This window comes from Eubalaena glacialis, chromosome 10, assembly GCF_028564815.1.
Source record: "Eubalaena glacialis isolate mEubGla1 chromosome 10, mEubGla1.1.hap2.+ XY, whole genome shotgun sequence".
In the NCBI taxonomy this organism is placed as follows: Eukaryota; Metazoa; Chordata; class Mammalia; order Artiodactyla; family Balaenidae; genus Eubalaena; species Eubalaena glacialis.
Genome location: NC_083725.1, coordinates 84,680,491 through 84,705,054, shown reverse-complemented (window position 1 = coordinate 84,705,054; position 24,564 = coordinate 84,680,491). Strand labels below are relative to the sequence as shown.

Below are 24,564 nucleotides of genomic sequence, written 5' to 3'. Positions count from 1 at the left end.
TCAACCCAAACCACCAACATCGCCCTATCAGCTAGTTATGGTGCACTGATTACATGCCAGGTTGCAAAGGACTGGAAATGACTTTATTTAGTCCACATAGCACTGTGAGTGAGGCAGGACTACCCCATTTTACCAATAAGGAAACACAGGCTTATGGAGATTAAATAATTGGCCCAGGTAACATAGTAAGTGGTGAAAACGGGGTTTGTTAGGTTTGACTGCAAAGCTGCACTCTTCGTCACCATGCTTCAATGCCTCCCACAGGTAGAATAAGCCTAAATAGGGCTTCCCTGGTGGCACAGTGGTTGAGAGTCTGCCTGCCAATGCAGGGGATACGGGTTCGAGCCCTGGTCTGGGAAGATTCCACATGCCACGGAGCGGCTGGGCCCGTGAGCCACAACTACTGAGCCTGCGCGTCTGGAGCCTGTGCTCCACAACAGGAGAGGCCGCGATAGTGAGAGGTCCATGCACCGCGATGAAGAGTGGCCCCCGCTTGCCACAACTGGAGAAAGCCCTCGCGCAGAAATGAAGACCCAACACAGCCAAGAATGAATGAATAAATAAATAAATAAATGTACTATTAAAAAAAAAAAAAAAAAGAATAAGCCTAAATACACCCGAGGCGCACCAGGGATGCCAAGAGGCAATACAGTGGTCAAAGGTGGAAATTCATGGAAATCCTTCATCCCTGTACCAGTTCCCTCCATAAGCCCCTTCCCCGTAGATTCAAGATGAGGCTTCCCACCCTGCTCAACATCCTTGGTGCCTATCTAAGGTGTTTGGCTCTGGCTGGTGTTCAATCAATGTTTGCACCTGAACAAGAGACCTATTTCCAAAGCTCTGGGAGAGGTATCCTACTCAGCCAGAAGGGTAGGTAGGGCTGTTTCTTTTGGCAACCAGACTTTACTACTACCCCTGGTGGTGCCTGATCAGCTAAAATGTTTATCAAGACTGTGCTCAAGTCTAGGGGCGGGGAAATGGGGGGGGAGCAGAAGGTAAGGAGTGTTAGGCGAATAATAAAATGAAGACCATCCCTTTGTCAGGCTCGTCAGAAACAAAATGCAACCAAAAGAAACTCTAGGTGAGGGACAGGACCCTGATGGAAAGCCAGACCTTGGCTTCCGTCAACTTGGAAGCCCTGTGCCCAGCACGCCCTCAGGGCAGGGCAGACACGCCCTCATTCTTCAGTTCTTCCTCTCTTCCCCCCCAACCCCACTCCACCTCCTTCCATCATTTGGGACTGATAATAATAGATCATTCACGGGATGGGCATGTGCTTCCAATTAGATTCTTTCCCAGCTAGTTCCTGTTTTCTCTCTCTTCCAGAAGTAAGCACATCGGGGGAACAAACACTAGATTTCAGGTTTCCTCCAAGCTCCCCACCCACTTCCTTTCCTGTGTATGGACTTTGCATGACACTCAAAAACAAAAAATGGGATCCCAGGTTACCAGTGCAGTGGTGGGGGGAGGCTGTCTATCTGACTTGGGCCTCGTGCTGTTGGGAAAGCAGTCACTCTCTAGCAGGGTGCTATGGACTCATGTTTGTGTCCCCTGCTCCCCAAATACATCTGTTGTCATCCCAGTGTGACGGTATCTGGAGATGGGGTCTCTGGGAGGTAATGAGGTCATGAAAGTGGAGCCCTTGTGATGGGGTTAGTGCCCTGGAAGAAGAGACAGAGCCGGGAGAGCTTGCTTTCTCTCTGCTCTCCACCACGTGAGGACACAGGAAGAACACAGCCATCTGGAAAACGGGAAGAGGGCCCTCACCAGAACACGACCACGTTGGCACCCTGATCTTGGATTTCCCAGCCTCCAGAACTGTGAGAAATAAATCTCCATTAAGTCACTCAGTCTATGGTGATGCGTTGTAGCAGCCTGAGCAGACTAAGACACATGCCTATGAGATGCAGTGATGAATGCAGGTCCTCCAGAACCAAGTCTGGGTAACATGCTGACTTGTTCTACAGAGAAGCAGCTGCCCTGTGGCTTCTCCTTGCAGCCAGACGTATCCTGAGTTGGGCCTCCCCATGCGTAAGCTTTTTAGAAAAGTTACCTGATTAGAAGAGGCACCCACCTGGAGCCTAAGAGTGTGGGGCAGCAAGCAGACGTTCTGTACCTATTTGTTGCATGAATACAGAGAGGAATGCAGTCTGAGCATCCCTTTACCTTTACGTGAGAATTCAATGAAAAAGAAATACCAGCCATAATGAGGAGGAGACTCTGTTTCTGTCAGGATGCTACAAGGGCAACATGAGGCAGAGGCCAGGAGGAATGGCTGAAACGTAAGATTTTAAAAAGCAGCCTCAACAACCACATAAGTACCAGAATTCAAGGAGGAGGAGGGGGCGGGGAGAGATGTAACATAGCGGTTAAAGTGATGATTCTGGGGTTAGATTACCTGGGCTCAAATCCTGGTCTTTCCACTTTCTGTGTGACTTTGATAACTTACCGAGAACTTCCTAAATTTTAGTTTCCTCATCTGTAAAATGGGGATAATAACATGACCTACCGCAAGAACACCGATGTGAAGATTAAAAAAGATAATGTATTCAAATTGGCACATAATAAGCATTCAATAAAAGTTAGCTGTTGATACCTTTAAAACAGAGTAGATACAGGGATATAACTGGCGTTTGCCATACCCTGAAACAGGTCCTGACAGGATGCGGTAGATGCCAAACTGAGTCAAGAGAATTAGTTAGTGAGCAGCCCTAATTTTTATTTTCAGGGAACTGAGGTGATCTGTCCATGGTACACATGGTACACAAGAGCACCCAGAAATAAAAATGACACATTGCCTTATTGCCTTGTCTCCTCTGAACAACTGGATTCATGCTTCAGGTCTTTAAAACTCAAGAGAAAACCAATCCCACATTAGTAATTTTAATGACAGCACCAATAACAAAAAGCATAACACACATAAATGAGATGCAGGTGAGGTGGGATCAGGGCCAGGACAGAGCAGGGAGCCAAACTCATCATAAAACTACTATGGAAAACCACCTACAAACTCACCTCTCTAAATCAGAATGGACTTTGATGTCCAAGCAATCAAAGACAAAAAAATCAATGAAATGCAGAAACAATACGTACAACTCAACCTCACTTACAGATCACACACACACACACACACACACACCCCTTCAACAACCCCATGGCCACTCTCAACTCTCCAACACTGGGTCATCAGCCAAAGCATGTTTGGTTTTCCCAAACTGCAAACATGACATGGGGAGGGGGACCAAAAGGAAACGCAGCCAGAACAAAAGGAACGAGGGGCTGGGTTGAAACCATGCTTCGCGGGACGCGGAGAAAGTCTAACCTAGAGATCTTTTTCTGACCCAGAGTGAAGCGGATGATTTTGCTTTGTGATGAGTCCTTGGAAGATGCACTGCATGATAGGAAAGAAAAAAGTGGAAGAGATGAGTGAGGGGAGAGAAGATGCATTAGACACACAAATAAATAACAGGAGTCCTGTGATAATGCGAATGCCCCTGGGTTTCCCTCTGCCCGCTTTTTCTACAATATGCAGCCTTCTTTCTAGGTCTGATTTGATAAACTTCCAACATGAAGAAACTGCTATCGAGATTATCTAAGAACTTTTGTGATTTTCTTTTTTTTTTCTTAACTCCAAATCTCTTTTCTGGTATCAGTCACTATAAGGCCTTCTTCCACAATGACACTGAAGCCAGGGGTCTCGGACAAGTAAACTTTGTAACTTTCTAAAGTATTCAGATGTTTCTATTTTGCATGCTTGTTCTACCAGGGTGGTTTTTCGATGAATGTCTGGAATAGCCCATAAAGTTGACCCTAAACAAGGGTGGAGGTGTTTTCAAGTTTTGCTGGTCTTGGGAATTTTTGCTCTCCATGGTATAAGCAATGATCATTTCAAGTCTTCCGAACTTGCTACAGTCTGGGCTATGAACCATAAATTTATGAATATGAAGAATCATGGTTGGACTTAATAAAAGGTTAAACTTATTTACTGCCTCATGAAAGACAGAAATATTTATCTTTCTTGCATCCATACATCTTATGCCACATTCATAAAAGGATATGAGGTGAGAAATACAATGTTAGTGTCATTAAACTTAGGAAGTGAAGGAAGAGACAGAAGTGAATGAATTAAAAAAAGTAATCGTTTGGATTTTTTCTAGAAAGCTAAATATTGATAATATGTAAGGTAGACACAGATGGAGAGGAATTTCATGAGGTGAAATGTGGATCAAGTTCTCAGCCATCACATAAATTAATGAGAAGAGCTGCAGGTAAAAGTGAGTCTCCGTTCGGCGGCCATCACAGAGGAGTTGCTGTGATTCCTTCATGCCAATATCTCAAATTTCCTTGCTCAGCTTCCACAACTCTCTTATTAACAAACACTATGGAAAAGCTGTCAAGTTTTAGTATTTGCTATCCTGAGAGGTACTGTATTTATGCATGTTTGTATCTGGCAGAGTTCTAATGAAGGATCAACATAAACCTGGTATTTGGGGGTTGCATCAACATTTGACGTTAATGATCAAGGGTCTGAACCATTATCCTTGGGACTTTGGTTATCGAAGTCAGAATTTGGGGATAGAAATACAATGAAACAAAGCCAGGGAAGTGATTTTACTACTCTTAAATTTACAGCCAGAGCATGAGCATGGGGTATCACATCTCTAGACCTTGAGAACAAGATTATCCTCTGGAAGTAAAATTAGAAACTATCGGTATATAATGGATAAAACAAATCATCTGCGAAAGTAACCCAATATGGGCCAAATAAGGGGTGAATGAGGACATACAGCAACTCCAGAGCCCAGTTTGTGTCACCACATTGCAGGGTCAGGGGGCCATGATGGCAGGAACTACTCTGGAAAAAATGGATATAAAAACCTGGCTTAAGTGAGTTTGGCTCGTCTTTAGGTAAAGCATTTATTTTTTATTTTTAAAAATTTCTGGCTACCTCGTGTGGCATGCAGGGTCCTAGTTTCCCGTCCAGGGATGGAACCCCTGCCCCCTGCAGTAGAAGAGCAGAGTCAGTCTCAACCACTGGACTGCCAGGGAAGTCCCCCTAGGTAAAGCGTTTATTAATAGTAGGATGTTTTTTCTTACTGGGAGATGGGTGTCCTGACTGTAACACCTGGTTCTTTTTTTTTTTTTTTTAACAATTTTAATTAATTAATTAATTAATTAATTTTTGGCTGTGTTGGGTCTTTGTTGCTGCACGAGGGCTTTCTCTAGTTGCAGCAAGCGGGAGCTACTCTTTGTTGTGGTGCGCGGGCTTCTCACTGCAGTGGCTTCTCTTGTTGCAGAGCACAGGCTCTAGGCGCATGGGCTTCGGTAGTTGTGGCACGTGGGCTCAGTAGTTGTGGCACACGGGCTTAGCTGCTCTGCGGCATGTGGGATCTTCCCGGACCAGGGCTCGAACCCATGTCCCCTGCATTGGCAGGCGGATTCTCAACCTCTGCGCCACCAGGGAAGTCACCATCTGGTTCTTTTGAGAAGACAAATGCTTACTATGGAAATGGATGCCTCAGGCTAGCATAGCTCAGTGACAAAAGCCCAGTGTTTCTCAACACATGTTCCTTGGAACCCTATGCAATGAGATGCTCTATAAAATAAGAAGAGTTCTGTGGCTCAGTTTGAGAATGCTTTCTACGCCGCCTTCTGAAGATTCCCAGTACACATGTGTTCCTCCCCCCACCCCAACCACCCCCCCCCCACCCCCGGCTTCCTTATCTCAAGAAATGCCACCATTTTCCTAACCGCTCAAGCCAGAAATCTCGGCTTTATCTGTGATTCCTCTCTCCCTCACTCTAGATAGTCAATCTACTAGATAGTAGTTCTGTTGGCTCATCCTCCAAAATATCCTGAACTGGTCCATCTCCATATTTGCTCTACCACCTTGATCGAAGCCACTGTCACCTAGAGGACCACGGAAGCCTCTTAGCTAGGGTCTTTCCTTCTATTCTTGACCCTCCCACAGTCTTATTCTCCAGAGAGGAACAAAAGTGACTAAAAAAACAAACAAACAAACAAAACCTGTAAATCAAATCAAGTCTCTCTCCTGCTCAAGACTCTCCAATGGCTTGATACCTTTAGAATGAAATATCCACTCTTTAGCCTGTAGAGCCATCACTGTGACCTCACTTCAAGGGCCATGGGACTACAGAACTCTAGGGGCTACCGGTCAGCCCTCTTTGCTTATAGGCTGCCTTTCACTTCACACCCCCTTCACCCACTGAACTCCAGCCACACTAGCCTTCTTTCTGCTCCTCCAAGCTGCCAAGCTTACCCCTACCACAGGGCCTTTGCACCGGCTGCTCCCGCTACCTGATCTATTCTACACCTGCATGGACAGCTCCCTGTCATTCATATTTCCACTTTGGTGTCATGTCCTCAGAGAAAGCCTCCCATCAACCCAACCTAAATTATCAACCTGGTCCCTCTGATCCCATTATCTTATTGTACTACCACCATCGGATATTTCTCTTCCCCTTTTGTTTGCCTGCCCTCCTGCAGTAGAAAGTAGAGAGCAGGCACCTTGGCTATCTCATTCACCCTTGACCCCCCCAGTGCCTAGGACAGTGCCGGGCACATAGAAGGCATTCAAACACTAACTGGATAAATGAATGCATATTGGCCGATTCAAGGATCTGAGTAGACCCTGCAGTAACAGTTACACAACTTAACCCAGAGGATTTCCCAATTTTTCCCCCATAGAACCCTTCCCCTGCATGTTACCATCCAGGGAATAAGCACTCTGCAAAATGCAGTGTGGGAAATGATGTCCTGATCATTTAATCATCCAGGTCCATCGGGGATCTCCGATCAGAGAATGGCTCCCACCCAGGTGGTTCTTCAAGGCAAAGGTGCAGTGGCTGGCTGCCTGGCTGCCTATTCCTCACTGCTAGTCTAGGCTTTCCTACTAGCCCACACATTTCCATAATGGGGACTGGATATAATTAGATAATCAGTTAGGGGCTCTGAGTTACATCACATCTATCAGTGCTGGTTTTAACACCATCACAATTGGGAAACAGCGCTTCTCCTGGGGGAAAAAAGCTGTAACCATCTATAAGGCAGCTGCTTTGTTTGAACCACTTTGTGCTTTGCCTAACTACAATGGCCTACTAAGTGTATGACGGTGTGTGAGAAAACCTACGATTATTAATGCTGGTGCTTCGGGGAACTGGAAAGAAAAAGCCATTACTCTTTAGCATATGTTCAATGAAATCAAGCAATCAATTCAATCAGTGGCCTTTAGGTTTGATAGCTAAAGGTTTATGGCTTAAAAAAAAAAAACAATTATGGTGGACTTTTCTCCAGAACTTTACTATGAGTCAAAAACTTTCTAGTTCCTAATCCCCTCCTTCTTTTGTCATTAAAACAAATGTTTTCCGAGGTGATCTTCTGCAGATCACCTGTTTAGGAATGCATCTATACACTGTAACAGAGTAGATGGTAACTGCCCCAGCGTTCTAGCATTATCATTCTATGGCGAGTCCCTCTGGCAAGCGTGGGTCCCTCTGGAAACAACAAACAAAATCTAGGTCCTAATCCAAAAAGCAGAGGGCCACAGCTGACACTGCTACCCGGTCTCTAAGGTCAACAAAAGTCAGTCACATTTAATGGTAACTGCTCCCCATGAGGGGATGCCGGCCCTCTCAGGGAAGGGGGAATGCCTCTTTCCCTGCTAAAAACCACTGGCCATCTTTCTTCTGTGTTCTCAGTATTTCTCTTCTGGCAAAGCAGAGGCGTCTGTTGGAGAACTTTTGCCTCCACTAAGGGAAATTACTTGCACATAGAACACTGAACACCCAGCTCGTAGGCAGACACGCAAAAGAAATTTGAAGTCTATTTTAGGGGCTGTTGATTGCCTACGAACGTGTGCGTGTGTAATAGGCCAGAGTTCAGGCAGGAGCAGCTAATTAGCTCTGGCTGCTGGCGATTCTGATCTATAAAAGTACACATCTCCGCCAGGCACATCCATTTCAAGGTCACGCTAATTCCCCACTAACTACCGGCAGTTCTCAGCACCGAGGAAGCGCAAATGAAACAAACGTCCGGCACAGGCTAGAATGTGGTCAGTGGGGCAGAAGACCCCTGAAAAAAAAAGCAGAAGTATCATTTGGCGAGGAGAGCCCACCTGGACTGCATCTCAGCTTGTGCTTTTGACGGCTGGTGTGGTGCTGGCTGGTGAGGCTGGCACGGGGCTTGGGGAGCGGCGGGCACCTGTTGCTGAGGAGCGCCAGCCTGGCACTGGGAGGGGGCCCCGGCCGCCGGGGACACGGCGGGCAGCAGTGGCGAGGGGAGGTGCGGCTTCTGGGGCTGCTGCTGCTGCTTGTACCGGGAGAGGCTGAAGAAGAGGCCTAGAATGGCCTTGAGGTTTCCATTCCTGATCTCTGCAAGACAGTGAAGAGGCTCTGGTTAGAGGAGGAAGCCTTTCTGGGGAACCCTGTCTCTCACCCTTTCAAGAGGCTGCTTCAGCCCTCGCACGAGTTTTAATTCCTCTAGGATATGACAGATTTCCTGAACACTTAATTGGTGTCCCAGTCAATTAAAATCAGGCCTAAACCACAAAGAAATTAGTTGATTCTCCCCACTGGGATTAGAGTGGATACCCGAGGCAAGCGGCAACTGGGATGTCTGGTGAGTGCCAGGGGGAAATTCTCAGGAAGGACACAACCGAAAAAGACAGAGTCCCGAGCAAGACTGTGCTTGTTCAGGACACAGAGCAAGCCGTCCAGGGACAGAGGCACCGCGGGAAACTCACCGGTCTCCACGCGGCCCTGCCCAATCCGTGCTCTGCGCTTCAAGTCACCCGGAGTGAGCCAGTGGCTGCCGACCCCCTCCAAAACCCTCACCCTGCTTCGCCCAATCATCCTGCCCTCAGATGGCTCTGTGTCTCTCTTGCACATTGAATAAATAACTTGAACTTGGGGTGGGTGTGGGAATAGGAGACAGGGGTTGTTTCCATAAAGAACTCACACAAAAATTCTCCTATATTAAAAGAAATCTGTGCAGAGTAGGGCTAAGAAAATTTTTTATTCCAGACGCAATTTTTCCGATGTTAAAAAACGCATTTGCCTCGAGGCATGCATTAAGCGCTGCAGAGAAGGAATAAAATATTTATTCACAGGCAGAGACTGTGGATGCAAGGGTGTTTCCCCTTGGGCAATCCCTCCTTTTCTGCAGTTCTTTTAACACCAGATGCTGATGGCCAGGGTCTAAACTGACCCTGAGGGTAAAGTAATAGGGCCACCCAGCATGGGGGACAGAGAAGAAGGAACCTAGGGGCTCCCTCTGCTTTGCTTCCACCCTTAGGCAGAATTTCTTTTTCTGAACTGGCAAGGGGGTTAGAGGGAGTGGGGTTGGAGGAAGGGAGGCCCCCCTCCCCTGTGTGGGTAACACACACCTCCAGGTTAGCCCCAGGCTGGGCAAGAGGATGCTGATAAAGGAACCAGAGTTTCCTCCAAGGACCAGATGAGGGGCAGAAGGCATGAATGGGGTTCTTTCAGAAACAAGCCCCATTCCCTGCAAGCCTGTCAGTGCCCTGGGGTGTGATCCTGCTGATTAGGTCAGGCTGAATTACTTCCTGTTGGAGAGTTCCTCTTTCCAGCCTCTGAAGAAACTGACAATACAAACTACTAAAATCCAACTTTCACCCTCTGCTTTGGAAGCTAGCGTGTGCTGATTGTGGGATAAAGCCGTCAGGAGCCCAGCTTTCGGAAAACCAAAGCCATGAGTTGCAGTCTGTACTCTACCACTTACTAGCTGTGCAACCCTGGACAAGTCACTTAATCTCTCTGGGCCTCAAATGACAATATTGACACAGCTTGCCCCATCACACAGGGCTGTTTTGCAGATCAAACCAGAGCAGAGATGTGAAAGCACAACTGTAAACAGTGACGTCCTTCACTGGTCTTGGTTACTGTATGACCACAGCAGCCTCAGAATCCTGTAGGAGAGTCCCATGCAGTTCTAGTTTCATGCCTTAAAAATTATGGTTTTTACCATGTGACCTTATAATTTATCATGCAAATGACATCATTTTTTGAGAGTGGGAGGGAGAAGTTCTTGATTACATTAGGAAAACAGGTGTAAGCCAGGGCTGACTTGGACAAGTCAAGATGCTCGTAAACCACTGTGTGCAATGCAGGGAGCACAGAAAGTTTCCCCAGATGTGGGAAAGTCCCCCAGTTTCTTTGGGTGGCTCAGCTTTAACCCTTCAGCTCTGCTTCCTTCTCCATCCTAAGGAAACCAGAGGAGAACACACCCGTGGCCCGTTCCGCTTCTGCTTCTAAATGTTCTGACAAGGACACCAATGTCACAGAGTGTGAGGCTTGGCTGGGATGATTCAGTTTATAGATTGAGTTTTTGTAAGACTCAACCTCTGAGTCTCAGTGTTCTTCTTTAAGATGGGTATCTTCCTCATGGGCAGATGGAGGGTAAAGGGACACACCCCTGGGCCCTCAGCTGGACGGTGACGGGAGGCAGGACAGAATCAAGAGCTGGCGTGCAGGTGACGACCTGTTAAGGAGCTCGGGAAAGCAATTTCCCCTCAAAATTGAATTCCTTGAAGGGTGAAAACAGAGCTATAAATCATGACAGATGAAATCTATGTAAGATTTTAGTGCCTTTTATAGAGCTACTACTAATTAGTATATATCAAGAGAAGCTTTTTACATACATGATCCCGTTTAATCCCTACAACCTGGAAAATGAGGCCTATTATCTCCCTTTTACTTAAGGGGAAACAGAGGCTCAGAAAGGTTTGCAACCTCTCCAAGGTGATAAATGCTGGAGCTGGGATCTGAATCGAGGTTTTTCCAGCTCAGAGCCCAGGCTCCCAACATGGTATAACCAGGCTTACTTACATACCCATCATGGGTCGTGTATCGAAAAGCACACCAGATAATGTTTTATTTAAGTTAGCTCATGGCCATATAAGTATTCTTTATTCTCCTTCTAGAAGTATTCTTATATTATGGGATGTGTCAAATATCCCATAATACATTTTTTTAAAACCATGCAAGAAAAACAAAGGAGGGAAGAACTAGCAATTCGGCATATCCAAGGGCTCAGGGGTTGCCCCCTGCAAAAAGCAGGCATATCCACATCGGGACCCCCTTAACCTACCTGCCCAGCCCAGGGCAGATGAATGGAGCTGGCTCTGTCATATTCTCTCCCTGCTGTGGATGTTCAGTCATTTATTGTTCATAACTGTTCTGTTATTCCTGAAAACATCTTTTTATTTGTGACACAGCGCAGTGCTCCCATAAATACACTTTTTCTTAGGAGGAAGCATTTTTGTTATAAAGATCACTGATTGTCAGAGCCACAAAGACTTGGGTTTGAATCTCTCTAGTCCATCATTTATGGACTTCAAAGTTTTTCCAAGAGTCAACCTCTCTGAGCCTCAGTTTTCTTCTTTAAAACTGGCATATGTGTGCCACACCTTCCCCACAGGGATGCTATGAGAATTAACAGAGGGTTAATGAGAAAATAAGGGCAACGCACCTAGGACATGGCCTGACTCTGTATTTCCCTTTTTGGTTAAGAAAATACCGTCGTTGTACCTGTGGCCCCCTCAGAACTCAGCACAGAGCTCTTCAACTACGAGAAGACTAAGAAGCCCTTCTTCCTGCACATCCCCTCCAGGCCACAGTCACAGGCGTCAAAAAGAAAATCAACCATGATAATCTCATTTTACAGAAAACTCAATGGTCATCTTTTTAAAACAAACAAACAAACAAACCAGCTCTACTGAGATATAGTTTATATCCATAAAGTCAAGTGTGTGATGATTTTTAGTAAGTTTAGTAAATTCTAGTTTTAGAATATTTCCATCACCCTAAAAAGTGCTCATCTGCAGTCAATTCCCAAACCCGTTCCCCCAGGCAACCTCTGATCTGTTGTTTCTATTGATCTGCCTATTCTGGGCATTTCCCCATAAATGGCAATCATGGGATGTGCAGTCTTTTGCATCTGGCTTCTTCCACGGAGCGTAATGTTTTTAAGGTTCATCCAGGTGAGAGCGTTATCACTAGTTTGTTTCTTTATATTGCTGGGTATTACCCCATTACATGGATAGACCACATTTTTTCCATTCACTAGTTGGCGGACGTTTGGACTGTTTAATTTTCTTTTCAGAACACAGGACTCAAGCGTGGTGAATGCTCTGTTTGGGATCGAGCCACACAGTTTATGCCATGGGTGGTCCAAAATAGCTAGAATTGTGTTCTCTTCCTATTTCCAAATGGCATTTTTCTGTGTGCCACGAGGCCTGGTAAGTTGGCTCCACAGGCTGTCTAAAAACAAAATCCACCAGCCCACAAAAATGTTCCCCTCATGACACTTCCCGAGGCTTTGGAAAAAGAACATCTTTCTGTTCCTGATCAACTATCCTCACCCTCCTGATTTGTAGAGAAGGAAATAACTGTAGACCTAGAGAGATATGGCTTGTTCAAGGAGACATGAGCTAGGCTGGTATCTAAACCAGCATGAGAACCCTATTCTTCTTTCTCTCCTATGGCTGCCCCCATGTAAACTGAAGAATAAACTACACGGGCCATAGTCCAATTTCCACTAGAATTCAGTATGGCGTTGATTCTGAACCTCCTTGGGTTGTGACTGATCTCCATACCCACTGGCTGGCGCTAATCTGCATGGATGCTTCAGGGGGATGTTGGGCAAGAAGGGAGGATAATAGAGTTATTTTCTTTCAACATTGTTTAAAAGAAACCTCAGGCCTGCTTTAGTAAGGCACAATCATTGGAATAATCTAATACAAAGAAACCTGCTTTGTAGGAAAGGGATTGGGAGCCAAAGGGAGGGCTGCCTCAGACCGCAGTCTCAGAATTCCTATTCAATCCCCTTAAGCCACGGTGTAAGGTCACCCGGCTGGTTCGGGATTGTGGATTCTGTGGCATTACTCCTCCAGCTGGGCCGTCTACATCACCCACATTCAGCATGTAACTTTCCACCCCACTCTGGCAGCCCTTCTGTGTACTGCTCAGCAAAGCCCCTCAGTGACTCTGCCCACAGGGGAAGTGGATGAGGGGGTGGGAACAGAGCCAACAGGGCCCCCTGCTGGTGAAGGACAGAAATGGCCCCACTCACCGCCAAACTCAGGTGACGTGGGGAGGAGGAGATGGAGACAATCTACGTGCTGCTTTTACCCTAACGGTCCAGGAAAACCTCCTGCTTTCTGGCTCAGGATGAAAGGAGGAGAAAGCTCAGCATCAGGTCTCTGGCCATCAGGGCAGCAAACCCAGGTCTGAACTAATCAAGTCAGCAACCGATTTCACTCCTAAAGCATATACTCCCTGTTAGAGTCACCTGGAAGCATCTTCCTGCCTCTGTTTCTCCAACCTGCAAGACGGATAAAAAGCTAGTCCTTTGTTCCCATCATATTACCTATGCCCCAACTTCTAACTAAATTTCCCTTCACCTTCCTTTTCCGATTGGTGAAATCCTATTCAACTTGTAAAACGCAGGAGAAACATCACCGTCTCTGAGAAGCCCCTGCCTACCCCAGGCAGAGCTGATCGTAGCCTTCTTTGGGCACCACTGGATCCTGTACATACCACCAGCACAGCTCTCTCATTAATTGGAATTTAAAGCTAGTTTTGTATGACTGACGTGACTCTCTGTGTACCCCGGTGCCTAGCACTGTGCCTGGCATATAGGATGTGCCCGGCAAATGCGTGCTTAAGTAAATAGGATATCTCTTCACCTCCAGACCTCCGCTTCCCCATTACGGGAGGATGGGCTCAGGGCCAGGTAGCGCAAACCCCAGGTGTTCTCAAACCTCCCAGGGATAAAGGCCATTCCTCCTTACAGGAACAGGTTTACAGATGGTTGTGACAGGTGGAGTGAGGGGTTGAAGTGATCTAGAAAATCACCCCGGGCAGGCTGAGGTCCAAGCTCACAGGACTCTGGCAAGTCTCCAGGAGCAAGCGGATGGGTCCGATCTTGGGGAACACGCAGGGGACAGGAAAAGCCCCAAACCAGCAGCATCTCCACGGGGCTCACCTGGGCCTGCAGCCCCTGCTCGTAGGCATCAGCTGTCTGTGCCCTGGAACAAAGGCTCCCTGTGGCTCTCTCGCAGGCAGGCCAGGGCAGGGCCTGAGCTGCTGAGATGCTTCAAGGACAGGTGCACACACCCTCCCGGGTTCCAAACCCGGCTTTAGTCACTGGGAAAGGGTGGAGATGTGCCTATGAGGCTTTCCAACCGCTGATTTTTCTTTTTTTTTTTTTTTAAATCAGAGGAGGAGCCTCAGGGCCATCAATCATCTTCAAAAGGTAAACAAAGAGCATTAAAATTACATGATTTCTTTAAACACTATAATGATTTTCTAGTAGTTATGGGGGTGGTTAGAAGTGTAGACAGTGGTGAGCAGTATAAAATACCAGGACTTGAATCAGCAGATGTGAGTAGCTTGACCACTGCTGACTCTGGGGGCCTCCCTTTTGCCACATGGAACAATCTCTTTGGGCCGTAGTCTCCTCATCTGTAAGATGCGGTAATACGAATACTGATCTCGGAAGGTTGCTGTGGGGGATTAAATAGGATATAAAATAAAATGTGTACAACACTTAGCCCAGGGACTGTACATGGTGGGTCCTCAATACCTGATTTCCACTCCTATAACTTAACAGTATGTCAAATGGAGGTACTTCCTGTAGCCCTGAAATTGTGAATAAGGCCCATTTGAGGAAAACAGGCTCTAAGTACCCTTGCTTTGTAAGTTCAAGGAACTGACAGAAGTTGGGACCAGTCACCCTCTCACAAGACTGCACTAGTCCAGAATCAGCCTTACAACCAAAGACCATCATCACCAGCCTCTACCCACCACGCCCAAAATCAATACAAGGAGATCCAGATGAGAGAATGTCATTGAGGGTGGGCATGGGTGGTCATGATTGATGATCACAGAGACAGGATATCTCCCCCCCTCACCAAGGAGCAAGACAGTGGGGTCCTTGCACTCCTTGAAGTCGAGGGAGTAGAGGCTTCAAGAGAATCACTCCAGGTGGTGGTGCTGGTGTTCTAGTGCCCAGCTGGGACACCTGCTTAGCAGGGACCTGGCAGATCTGCCTGTCTGCCACCTAAGCTGGGGGGAAAGAGCTGGAGAGAGATTGTATGGTGGGGACTACCAGGTGACAGGAGGCCTGTTCCATCACTACAAGTGGAAGACAGAGCCCACACATTCCTGTTGCTCTATGGTGGGTAACGCAGGGATTGTGAGACTGAGGTCTATGGCCTTACCAGGACCACCTTAGTGTGTGGGGAGAAGAGGGCCCTGAATCAGGGGGATGGAATGGGACTTCTACCAGCTGGGGGTGAGCTGGAAGAGTGGTCAAATCTCACAAGAGACTACCGAGGCCCTGGGAGCAGCATGGGAGTGAGTGCCGGTCAGCAGGGCATGCAGAGACCCCCACTGGGGACAGTGGCAACGATGGCCCACCAAGAGGAGGGCAGCAACTTCACCACCAGCAGAACTCTGCTGCCTCTGCTGCTGCCCCAATCCTGGAGGCTCAGGCACAGGAACGAGGGAAGGGAAAGGAAGTCAAGTCATCACACCCCCCAGCCCCCCTCAACCTTCCAAAGCCACCTGCACGGGGTGGGCACCGGGGAAAAGAGCTTTGAGTCTGAGACTGAAGTTTAAAAATGAACAAGGCTGAGTCTTAAGTATTGACATAAATCTGTTCTAATAACTGCACAAGACTGAAGAGAATGGGTTCTGGCTCAGATATCGTTAAATGAGTCTCAACCAAGCAGGAAAGATGGGGGTCAACATAGCACAGGTGCGGGCAGTTACTGAAAACCTTACCTCATGGTTATACCCCAGTGACTGATTCCTCAACACACTGGTTCCAGCCTGCTCTTCTCTGCTCAGACTCGCAAGGGCCGCATCCCACCATCGACCAGGGGGCTGGGGCTGGGGCTGAGTCTGTCTGCACGATATGCCTTCACGGGCTGCCCAGCATCTTCCGAGACAGCATTCCGGCCAACAGAGGTTCTAGATCTTTTTTGATTTCTCTCACCCGTACATGGCACGCCCACATTTTATCCATCTGCCTTCCCCAAAGACACCATGAACAGGAGCTCCGAAATCACACAGACCTGGGTTCCAATCCTGGCCCTGCCACTCACTCACTGCGGGCTTCATAACTTCTTTCAGGGAAAATTTCCTCATCTGTAAACTCAGCATATTATAAATTCCAACGTCAGTTGTGAGAGCTGGAGCTGATGCAGACAAAAGCCTTAAAAGCACAGTTGGTACTTATTCATTCAACAAATATTTGTTGAGTAGATTCTCTACGCCTTAAGGTATAGAGAAGATGGGGCAGGGGAGAGACAGGACAGGCAGAAGGCAGGACAATGGGTAGATAGATGGCGGGGTGGCCAGGGTCACCTCCAGGCCACATGAGATGAAGCTGGCCTACAGAGTCTGCATCCCCTGGAGCCCCTTCTGCTAAGGGTGACTTGTAGAAGAGAAGCCCCTGCTGATGCTCTGCTGCGGGTGGGGTGCACAGGCCCAGGATCCAATCACGCCCAGGACCTAGAAGGAATGTATGCCTGCCACCTCCACCAGCACGAGAACTCTCTACCAGGATGAAGCAATGTGCTCCTTGGAATGGAAATTTGCACCTCCCTACCTCTCCATGGAAAAACCAACACCAACCTCTCACGCCCCAGCGATGCGCATGCCACATGCCATTCAGCCTAGATCTCATCCCCCCTGGAGGAGGGCCCATAGCCCAGAGCAAAGGAATCCTCCACTGACCCTTCTCTCAGAGCTGAGATTAAGGCTGACCATCGAAAGCTGCCTCAGAGACCTCTGGAAGCAGTGTGACCGTGTCTGACCCGGGGCAGCCCCAGCATGTTAGAGGTCCCACTTGGGGAATTCCGTGCAGACATGAGACACCAATAGCGGCCGCCCACCCACAACGCTGGAAGAGACTACAGCCCAGAAACACAGTCAGGAAAACCAAGCTTTCACCACACAGCAGAGCAAAGGCAAGGAACAGGCCCCAAACGGATCACGCTGGCACACTTACGCTCCACTGGGCTGCGTCCTTCCGCACCGCTCCCTGCCTCCCCAACCCTAACTACCAGAGTCGATGCTAACCAGCAACTCTGCAAAACGCGACCAGGATACGGAAAGGTGGTGTCCTCTGAGGCCCACACTGCTCTACCTGTTCTGGGAAAACTGGAGGAGGTGCAGCCTAATGAGTTTGGGAGGATGCTGGAGCCTATGGCTGCTCTGGAGCTAGCAGCTGCTTGTATTTACAAACAGGAGAGAGACAGAGCAAGTTTCCAGAGTGAGCTGTTGCCCGAGGAGGCTAAGAATTCAGACCGGCCATCTCCAGACCAACACCTAATGAACAGCGAACCACCAGCAAACGCTAATGTGCTAATTAGCCACCAAATTGGAGTTAATTAAAAACTAATCACGATGTCAAAATGGAGCACCTCACTAATAAATCACGTGCTTTTTTGGGGGGGGAGCTAGGAAAAGTGCTGCTTCTTCTAATAAAATTAAGAGATAAGGATTAGGCATTTTTCCCTGGGAACTTGCACAGTTTAAATATGCTCTGTGGTTAAGTGTTCTCTCTCCCACAGATAAGGCTTGGCTTGATAATTAACTAAATTGCCAGTCGCGTGAATCAAATCGGTGTTGTTTGATGAAGCCCTTCTCAAAGAGAAGCAGCTCTGTCTTTACTGCTCCCTCCGTGTCTTGCCGACAAGGCTGGCACGGTTGGATTGGCACTCTCAGAGAGATTCTTTAGGTTGTCAAAAAGTTGGCATCCTCAAGTGTAGACAAGCATTGAGTGGCCTCAAAGCCAGAAAGAGACGAAACCGGAAAAGCCCACCAGCACCCCTTGGCTTAACTCTAAAAATGTCATCAATAAGTAACAGGTGGGCATTTCAAATGATGAAAGGGCAGCTTTATGACAAGTGCTCAGACTCACCTTCTGCAGACAGCCCCTGGATGTTTATTCCCTTAGCTGCCAGGAAATTCAAGCAGGCATCTATGTTTTCAATCTAGGGGGGGGAAAAAAACAACAATATACACTCAATAAATGTTCAGTCTTCTCCAGAGCCATCTCTTATTAGGAACAAAAGTCTATGTCAGAGAGAGGGTTCATTGTGCATTTGCTAAGGTTCTCAAAGAGGAAAAAATGACATGAAAACACCGGATGGATAGATGGACGCAGGTCAGTACTCTCCTTTGTCTGTACTTGCACAGGAAAAGGCTACCTAATATCCCAACCACACACAGAGCCAAAAGTCAAGGCCTTGGATTGCTCACGGCTGCCAAAAATAACCAGGGTGGAATTGGAGCTCTCGTGTTGATCACTGTCACCAGTGCTATCCTGAACACTTGAGCAGCTGCCAGAAACACAGAGGTGGGGACAAGGTTAGGAGACCCTTCCACCTACCAGCAGCTGGGAGAGACTTCCCAGCCCCCAGGAGGTGGGCAGTCAAGCATAAAAAGAGTGAATGGGCGTCTCAGCAGGAATCTGGGTAGTGTTTACTCACAAAATTCTCAGGATGGCAGGCATCTCAGAGGATGGGGAGAGCTGCAAACTCACCGAACCTCTCTGTCCTCTGTGTTTTCTGTGGCAGAAGGGACCCGACCCCACCAGGGTCTGGGAGGCCTCCCAGGCTTTCCAGGGCTGATGCCACGGCCAAGGGCAAGCTCACGTCCAGCCCTCAGGAAAGAGCAATTAGATCATTCCCAAAGGTCTGATTTGCCTTCAGTTGTCAGGGCTAATTATTTTTTGGTCTACAGGAAACTGTTCAGGCTCGATTCATGTCAACGGTGACCAAAAATAAGAGAAACTGCCTTGGACTTGGCACAGGGAACTTTGGATTTCACACGGTTTGCATTTCACGTCGGAGATCTTCCTCACCTCCGCAACCCCTCAGCCCCCGCCCGACTTCCCAGGCTCCAGCCACACGCTTATGAACTCCAACCAGTATTTGACCCATGGGGTTTGTTGTGAACTCATAAATGACTCTCTTTCACAGCGTACATGTGACCCTTCTCCCTCCCCTCCCCCAAGCAATATCCTGATGGCTCCTTCAGAGCCACAGAGTGAAGTGTCTCCATTTTACGAGCTCTCAGTTGAGTACAGTCTGGCTCCAAGGCAGTCTTCCTGAAGTTCATGTCCACCCTCCCCTGATGTCTGGCATTCTCCTTCTCTGCTCCCAGTCTTCACAGCTTCCAAACACGTTAAATTAAGCTCAGGGACACCTGAATAAAACTGCATCCATTCTAAAAGGATCCGCTCAACCCTGAGCTTGAGGTCACTCCATCCTCACATTTTTTAGCTCAGGTTCCCAATCTCTTTCCCAGCTTACAGCTCACCTTCCAGGGTCTTCATCTGGGAGACATTTTTTCATCTCTCAGAAAAGGGGTGGAATGCAATTTCCTACAAACGAAATAAATGCCGATGCTACACGTTATGCCTGCCACCATCGCAGAAAATCATTTCTTACAAAGAGGCAGGAAAAATGAGATGGCTTTAAACTCTCCTTTCTTCTTTCCAGCGCAGGATGACTGACAGTGACAACCAAGTGCTACCACCTTGGAGGGAAGGGGGGCGAGGGGGAGGACGAAGAAGGAAGAGAATGGCTGGGAGGACCCTGTGCAAGGTGTTGCGGAGCAATCGGCTTCCATGTAGAAGTGTAATAAAAATCATCTCTCTAAATGTTATTGCACTCTATTACAAAACCCTGCTTTTGAGAAAATACCAATCCTTATTTCATGATACTGTATACAGTGATAATAGACCAAAACCATTCAAAAGGATTTGTGGCCTCTACACAAAGGCACTAGTATTTAAATCACAGTAAATTTATAAAATTCCTCTTCTACCACTTGTCTCTTCCTATAATCCTATCCTATTTTTTTTTTTTTTGGTGTGTATGTGTTTTTATTGTTTATCTATTTTTTATTTTTTTAAATTTATTTTATTGAAGTATAATTGATTTACAATATTGTGTTAATTTCTCTGTACAGCAAAGTGATTCAGTTATATATACATTCTTTCCCATTATGGTTTATCACAGGATACTGAATACAGTACCCTGTGCTATACAGAACCCTACCCTACTTCTTCTAATATAATATCTTACACATGGCTCTGAAGGGAGGCTTTGGCAATTATGACCCCATAGCAAATGAGACGAGAAATCTGACCACCCCTGAATCTGTTAATGCAAAATCAAAAACAGTGCACTTGGTATTGATATTTATCCTGGGAAGTGTGATGTAGGTGGGCTGACATGGATAGGTTTAGTTTTTCAGCAACAGTGTGGCAGTGTGACACTAAATACAAAAAAAAAGGGACACCTGTCAACATATGCAAGAAAAGCACTGCTCTACTACAACACTGCAATTCTATAGAATTTTCCCTCCAAGGAGCATGACGTACGTTTCCTTGTCACATCTACGGAGCATTTGATGTATGTAGCACCATTTAAAGTCCATGGTAGGACTTTCCTGGTGGTGCAGTGGTTACGAATCCGCCTGCCAATACAGGGGACACGGGTTCGATCCCTGATCTGGGAAGATCCCACGTGCCGCAGAGCAACTAAGCCTGTGCGCCACAACTACTGAGCCTGCGCTCTAGAGCCCATGCGCCACAACTACTGAGCCCGTGTGCCACAACTACTGAGCCTGCACTCTAGAGAGCCCACGTGCCACGACTACTGAGCTCATGCGCCACAACTACTGAGCCGGTGCTCTAGAGCCCACGCGCCACAACTACTGAGCCCGTGTGCCACAACTACTGAGCCTGCACTCTAGAGCCCATGCACCACAACTACTGAGGCTGCGAGCCACAACTACTGAAGCCTGCGTGCCTAGAGCCCGTGCTCCACAACAAAAGAAGCCACCGCAATGAGAAGCCCGCGCACCGCAATGAAGAGTAGCCCTGGCTCGACGCAACTAGAGAAAGCCCGCGGGCAGCAACGAAGACCCAATGCAGCCAAAAATAAATAAATAAATAAAAAATAATAAATTAAAAAAAATAAAGTCCATGGCAATTTCTTCTTGCAAGGCTACCCTTGGTACATTTCAATTCACCCACGGGGCTTTCTTTTTAAATGTTAAATTCTGTTAAGGGGAGAAATAATTATAAACAGGTTACCTAGAATATTTCCTCTCTTGTTGATTTTTGTTACAGTCCTATCATTCTGTCAACCAATTTCATAATTTTGATCAATAGTTCTTTGCTGAGTAAGGGAGACTGGGAAAGGAAGAAGATTTTGCCCCCCAGGGGGCATCTTGCCACATTTTGGGTTGTCACAACACTGAGGGGAACTGACATCTAGTGAGCAGAGGCCAAGGAGGCTGCTAAACACCCTCCAAGGCACACAACAGTTCCCTCCCAACAAAGAATTATCCAATCCCAAATGTCAGCAGTGCCAAGGGTGAGAAACCTGAGGGATATGATTCTTTCAATCACTCAATCAACATCATTGTGCGGATGTCTGCTCTGTGCCAGGCATTGTGCTCGATTCTCTGGACAGCGTTGGTCCAGAGTCTCCCCCCCAGTCCAGGAGCCCACATTTACATAATCCTTCTCTTTAGGGTCCACAGAGCCACTAGACATACACCCCCTGACTCCCGTCCATTTCCAGGAGAATCAGAGCATAAAAACAAGGGAAGCATTAGGATCTCCCTATATCAGGTGAAGGAGGAGACCTAAGGGCACTAGGAATGCTTTCTCCTAAAGAGGAGATGAAACAGGGAACACTATCCAGATGGCCAGATTGCACTCCCAGAAAATGTAAAACCTGAAAGTAAGAACTTGGGTCATCATTTAAAAGACGATTCATAAGCCCATCAAGCGCCTTGAATTTTTTCCCCTCTACCATGAATTCTCTGCTCACAGAGGAGTTCAAAAAACATTCCTCAAGTTTCAAATCCACTGTTTAATAATGTTCCATTAAGGCTAAAAATCACTCCCGACAAGGCAGCCGAGACCCACGCTCTTTTCATCTGCACCCCAGGAAGGGCACGGGGCTGGGAAGCAGCATAGGGTCAGATGTAGATTCCAACCTCCCGCTTCACTTGGAATGAGATCAGAAGAGGAGAAGGTTTCTTTGATCCACGCTCTCTTGTGATTCAAATTCACCTTAAGGTTTTCTTATAAATACTGTTCAGGTAAACAATCCGTCCTCCGGTACGACTGAGGTTGCAAACTCCCACCACGTCCCTGGAGGGGACAGGACAGTGGCAGGACCCTGGGGCACTCAGCACAGCACAGCGAGGTCCTAGTGCCCATCTTTAACGAGGCTCATGGCTCGCTCATATGGGATCCAGACATGCAGTGCAAGATGAGAATCCTGTTAAAGTTGAGAGGCAGAGTGAAGGAAAAGACTCTTCACCAGCAAAGTATGTAAATACAACGAAAGTTGTTCATTAACACATAGCGGCCAATATAAACTACTTTCCAAAATTAGCTGAAAAAAAATCTGTGCGAAGTCTGACATTCCAGTGTTGCTGATGGGTGGGGAGGGGCACTGGGTGAGAAGGCTGTTGTAGTTGTTGCCATAGAAATGGGTCCAAGAGCTCTGAGATCAAGCTCCTGGAGTTTGCAGTGCTAGCTGGGGTGGAGGCAGGAAGCTGAGAAGGGGGACCACAACACTGGAGACCCTGGGAGCAGAAAGGAGCTGGATGGAGGAGTGGGCGGAGTAAGGGGACAAACCAAGACCAAGATGTACTTCCCAGAGTTTCCCTTTGTTTGGGGCCGTATGTGGCCTCAACCCTGTGTGGTCCATGAACATCCAAGAGAGAAAGGCTGCAATTAAGCCTTTCTCCCACTCTCAGCCAGGCTCTCCATCCCAAAGTTGAATAGCTTCTCAACAGTCTCTAAACTTTAGACCTGCAGGGCAACTTCCACGGACCATGTATGTTGTAGCCTATGTCTCCCACATCCAGAAATATATCCCCAAACAGGCCAGGCACAGAGCAAGGAAAATCAAAACAAATGGCAAACAACTGGAAAGAGAAGGGAGGGGGGATCGGAGGCAAATGGAAAACTTCACATTTCAATCATGATTAAGGCTGGACTGGGTCTCATGATAACATAAAATATGCAAACCTCAGAAGCACTGCTGTATATCTCCTCGGTAGCTTAGAGACTGATCAAATACCATCTGTTGTGGCAGTTGTCATGGTAGCATTTTTCTCTGAATACCAGTGTAGCTGAGTGCAAAGCTCATGAAAATGATTAATGCAGACGAAGACCATCTCTACGGGCACTATCGCAGCCCGGGGGAAGATGGGGCTCTGGGCATAACGAGTAAATGGGGTGCTAGTTTTTATGAGTTCAGAGTTTGTCACCGCACCCCTTGAAGGTCTCCTTCCTGAGAAGATGAAATTGGAAGGGAGGCAAACAGATGCTGCATTAAAGTCAGGCACGGTCACAGCCATTTTAAAAAAATCATGAAAACGCCTAGAGCTTAAGTAGTGGGAGACCTAGACCCCAGACAAGGCTGAGTGAGAACCTGCAAGTTCTAGGGACAGTAAAAGCACAGTGTAGCTTCTTCTTGAGCCTCTTATCAATACAAACAACTTCCTCCCAGAAGTGTGTGTGATCTTCACACCTGCTATTGCTACTTGTCAACAAAAACAATTATCATTCATCCATTCATTTATCCATTTCTTCATCCATATTTACTGAGCACCTTCTGGGTGTTAGGAAATGTGTTGGTACTGGGTATACAGTGGTGAATAAAAGAGACATAATCCCTGACCTCTAGAACCTACAGTCTAACGTAGGGGAACTGGCACTAGGTAAACAGTACACCAATAACATCTGTCATGTACTAAAGGACAGGATCTAGCCTGGGGGGATGGGGAGTCAGGTAAGAATTTAAGGAAGAGATAGCAAGTTGGTCCACAGAGACAGGGCTTTTTGTCTGTTCTGTTCACTGATGTAGCTCCAAGCACCTAGAAGAGCATGGGGAGCATGGTAGGTACTCGAGAATGTTGACTGAAGGGAAATTTGAGCTGAGACGTAAGAGTGAGCTGGGCACCGAGAGTGGGGAAGAGAAGAACATCCCCATCACAGGGGACCTAAGGCTGGAAAGCTTTCATGCAGGATGCAGCCCAGCATATTCTAGGAACCAAAAGAGCTGGAATGACTGGAGGCCAGTGAGCAAAGGAGAAAAGCAATGAGAGAGGACACAGAGCAAAAGCAGAGTGCTGGGCCATATTCAGAAGCTGATGTGGAAAAGGAGAGAAGGGAGGGGTCCTTCCTGTTCTTAAGGAAGCCTTGACACTCCATTACCATGGCAACAGCAGCCAGGCCAAGCCCTTCTGGTCTGAAAGCTGCAGGATGGGCTATGCTGTGTTAGGGATGGATCAAGCAGTGCCTTCAAGGTGGGGCTCCAGTGACATCCGGGCTGGGCACCGAGACAGGGAGGGATGGGAAGGGTAGGGCAGCATCTGTGGTCACATGTACTAGGAAGTCTGTTTCTTATCTAACAAGCCTCCATGCTCTCCTGACACTCCTTCTCCTGACACTTTCCAAAAATAAAAA

General features: G+C 47.3%; 1 protein-coding gene across 2 annotated transcripts in view; it reads right to left on the bottom strand.

The window, feature by feature from the left end:
- Positions 1-24,564, bottom strand: part of NAV2 (neuron navigator 2) — a 396,612-nt gene that overhangs the window by 219,373 nt on the left and 152,675 nt on the right. For both annotated transcript variants that reach the window (XM_061201526.1, XM_061201527.1), the window contains exons 4-5: positions 17,974-18,046; positions 8,135-8,390 (exon numbers count right to left, since the gene is read on the bottom strand). In XM_061201526.1, coding sequence (XP_061057509.1) covers positions 8,135-8,390; positions 17,974-18,046 — 329 coding nt within the window. The remainder of the gene's footprint in view (positions 1-8,134; positions 8,391-17,973; positions 18,047-24,564) is intronic.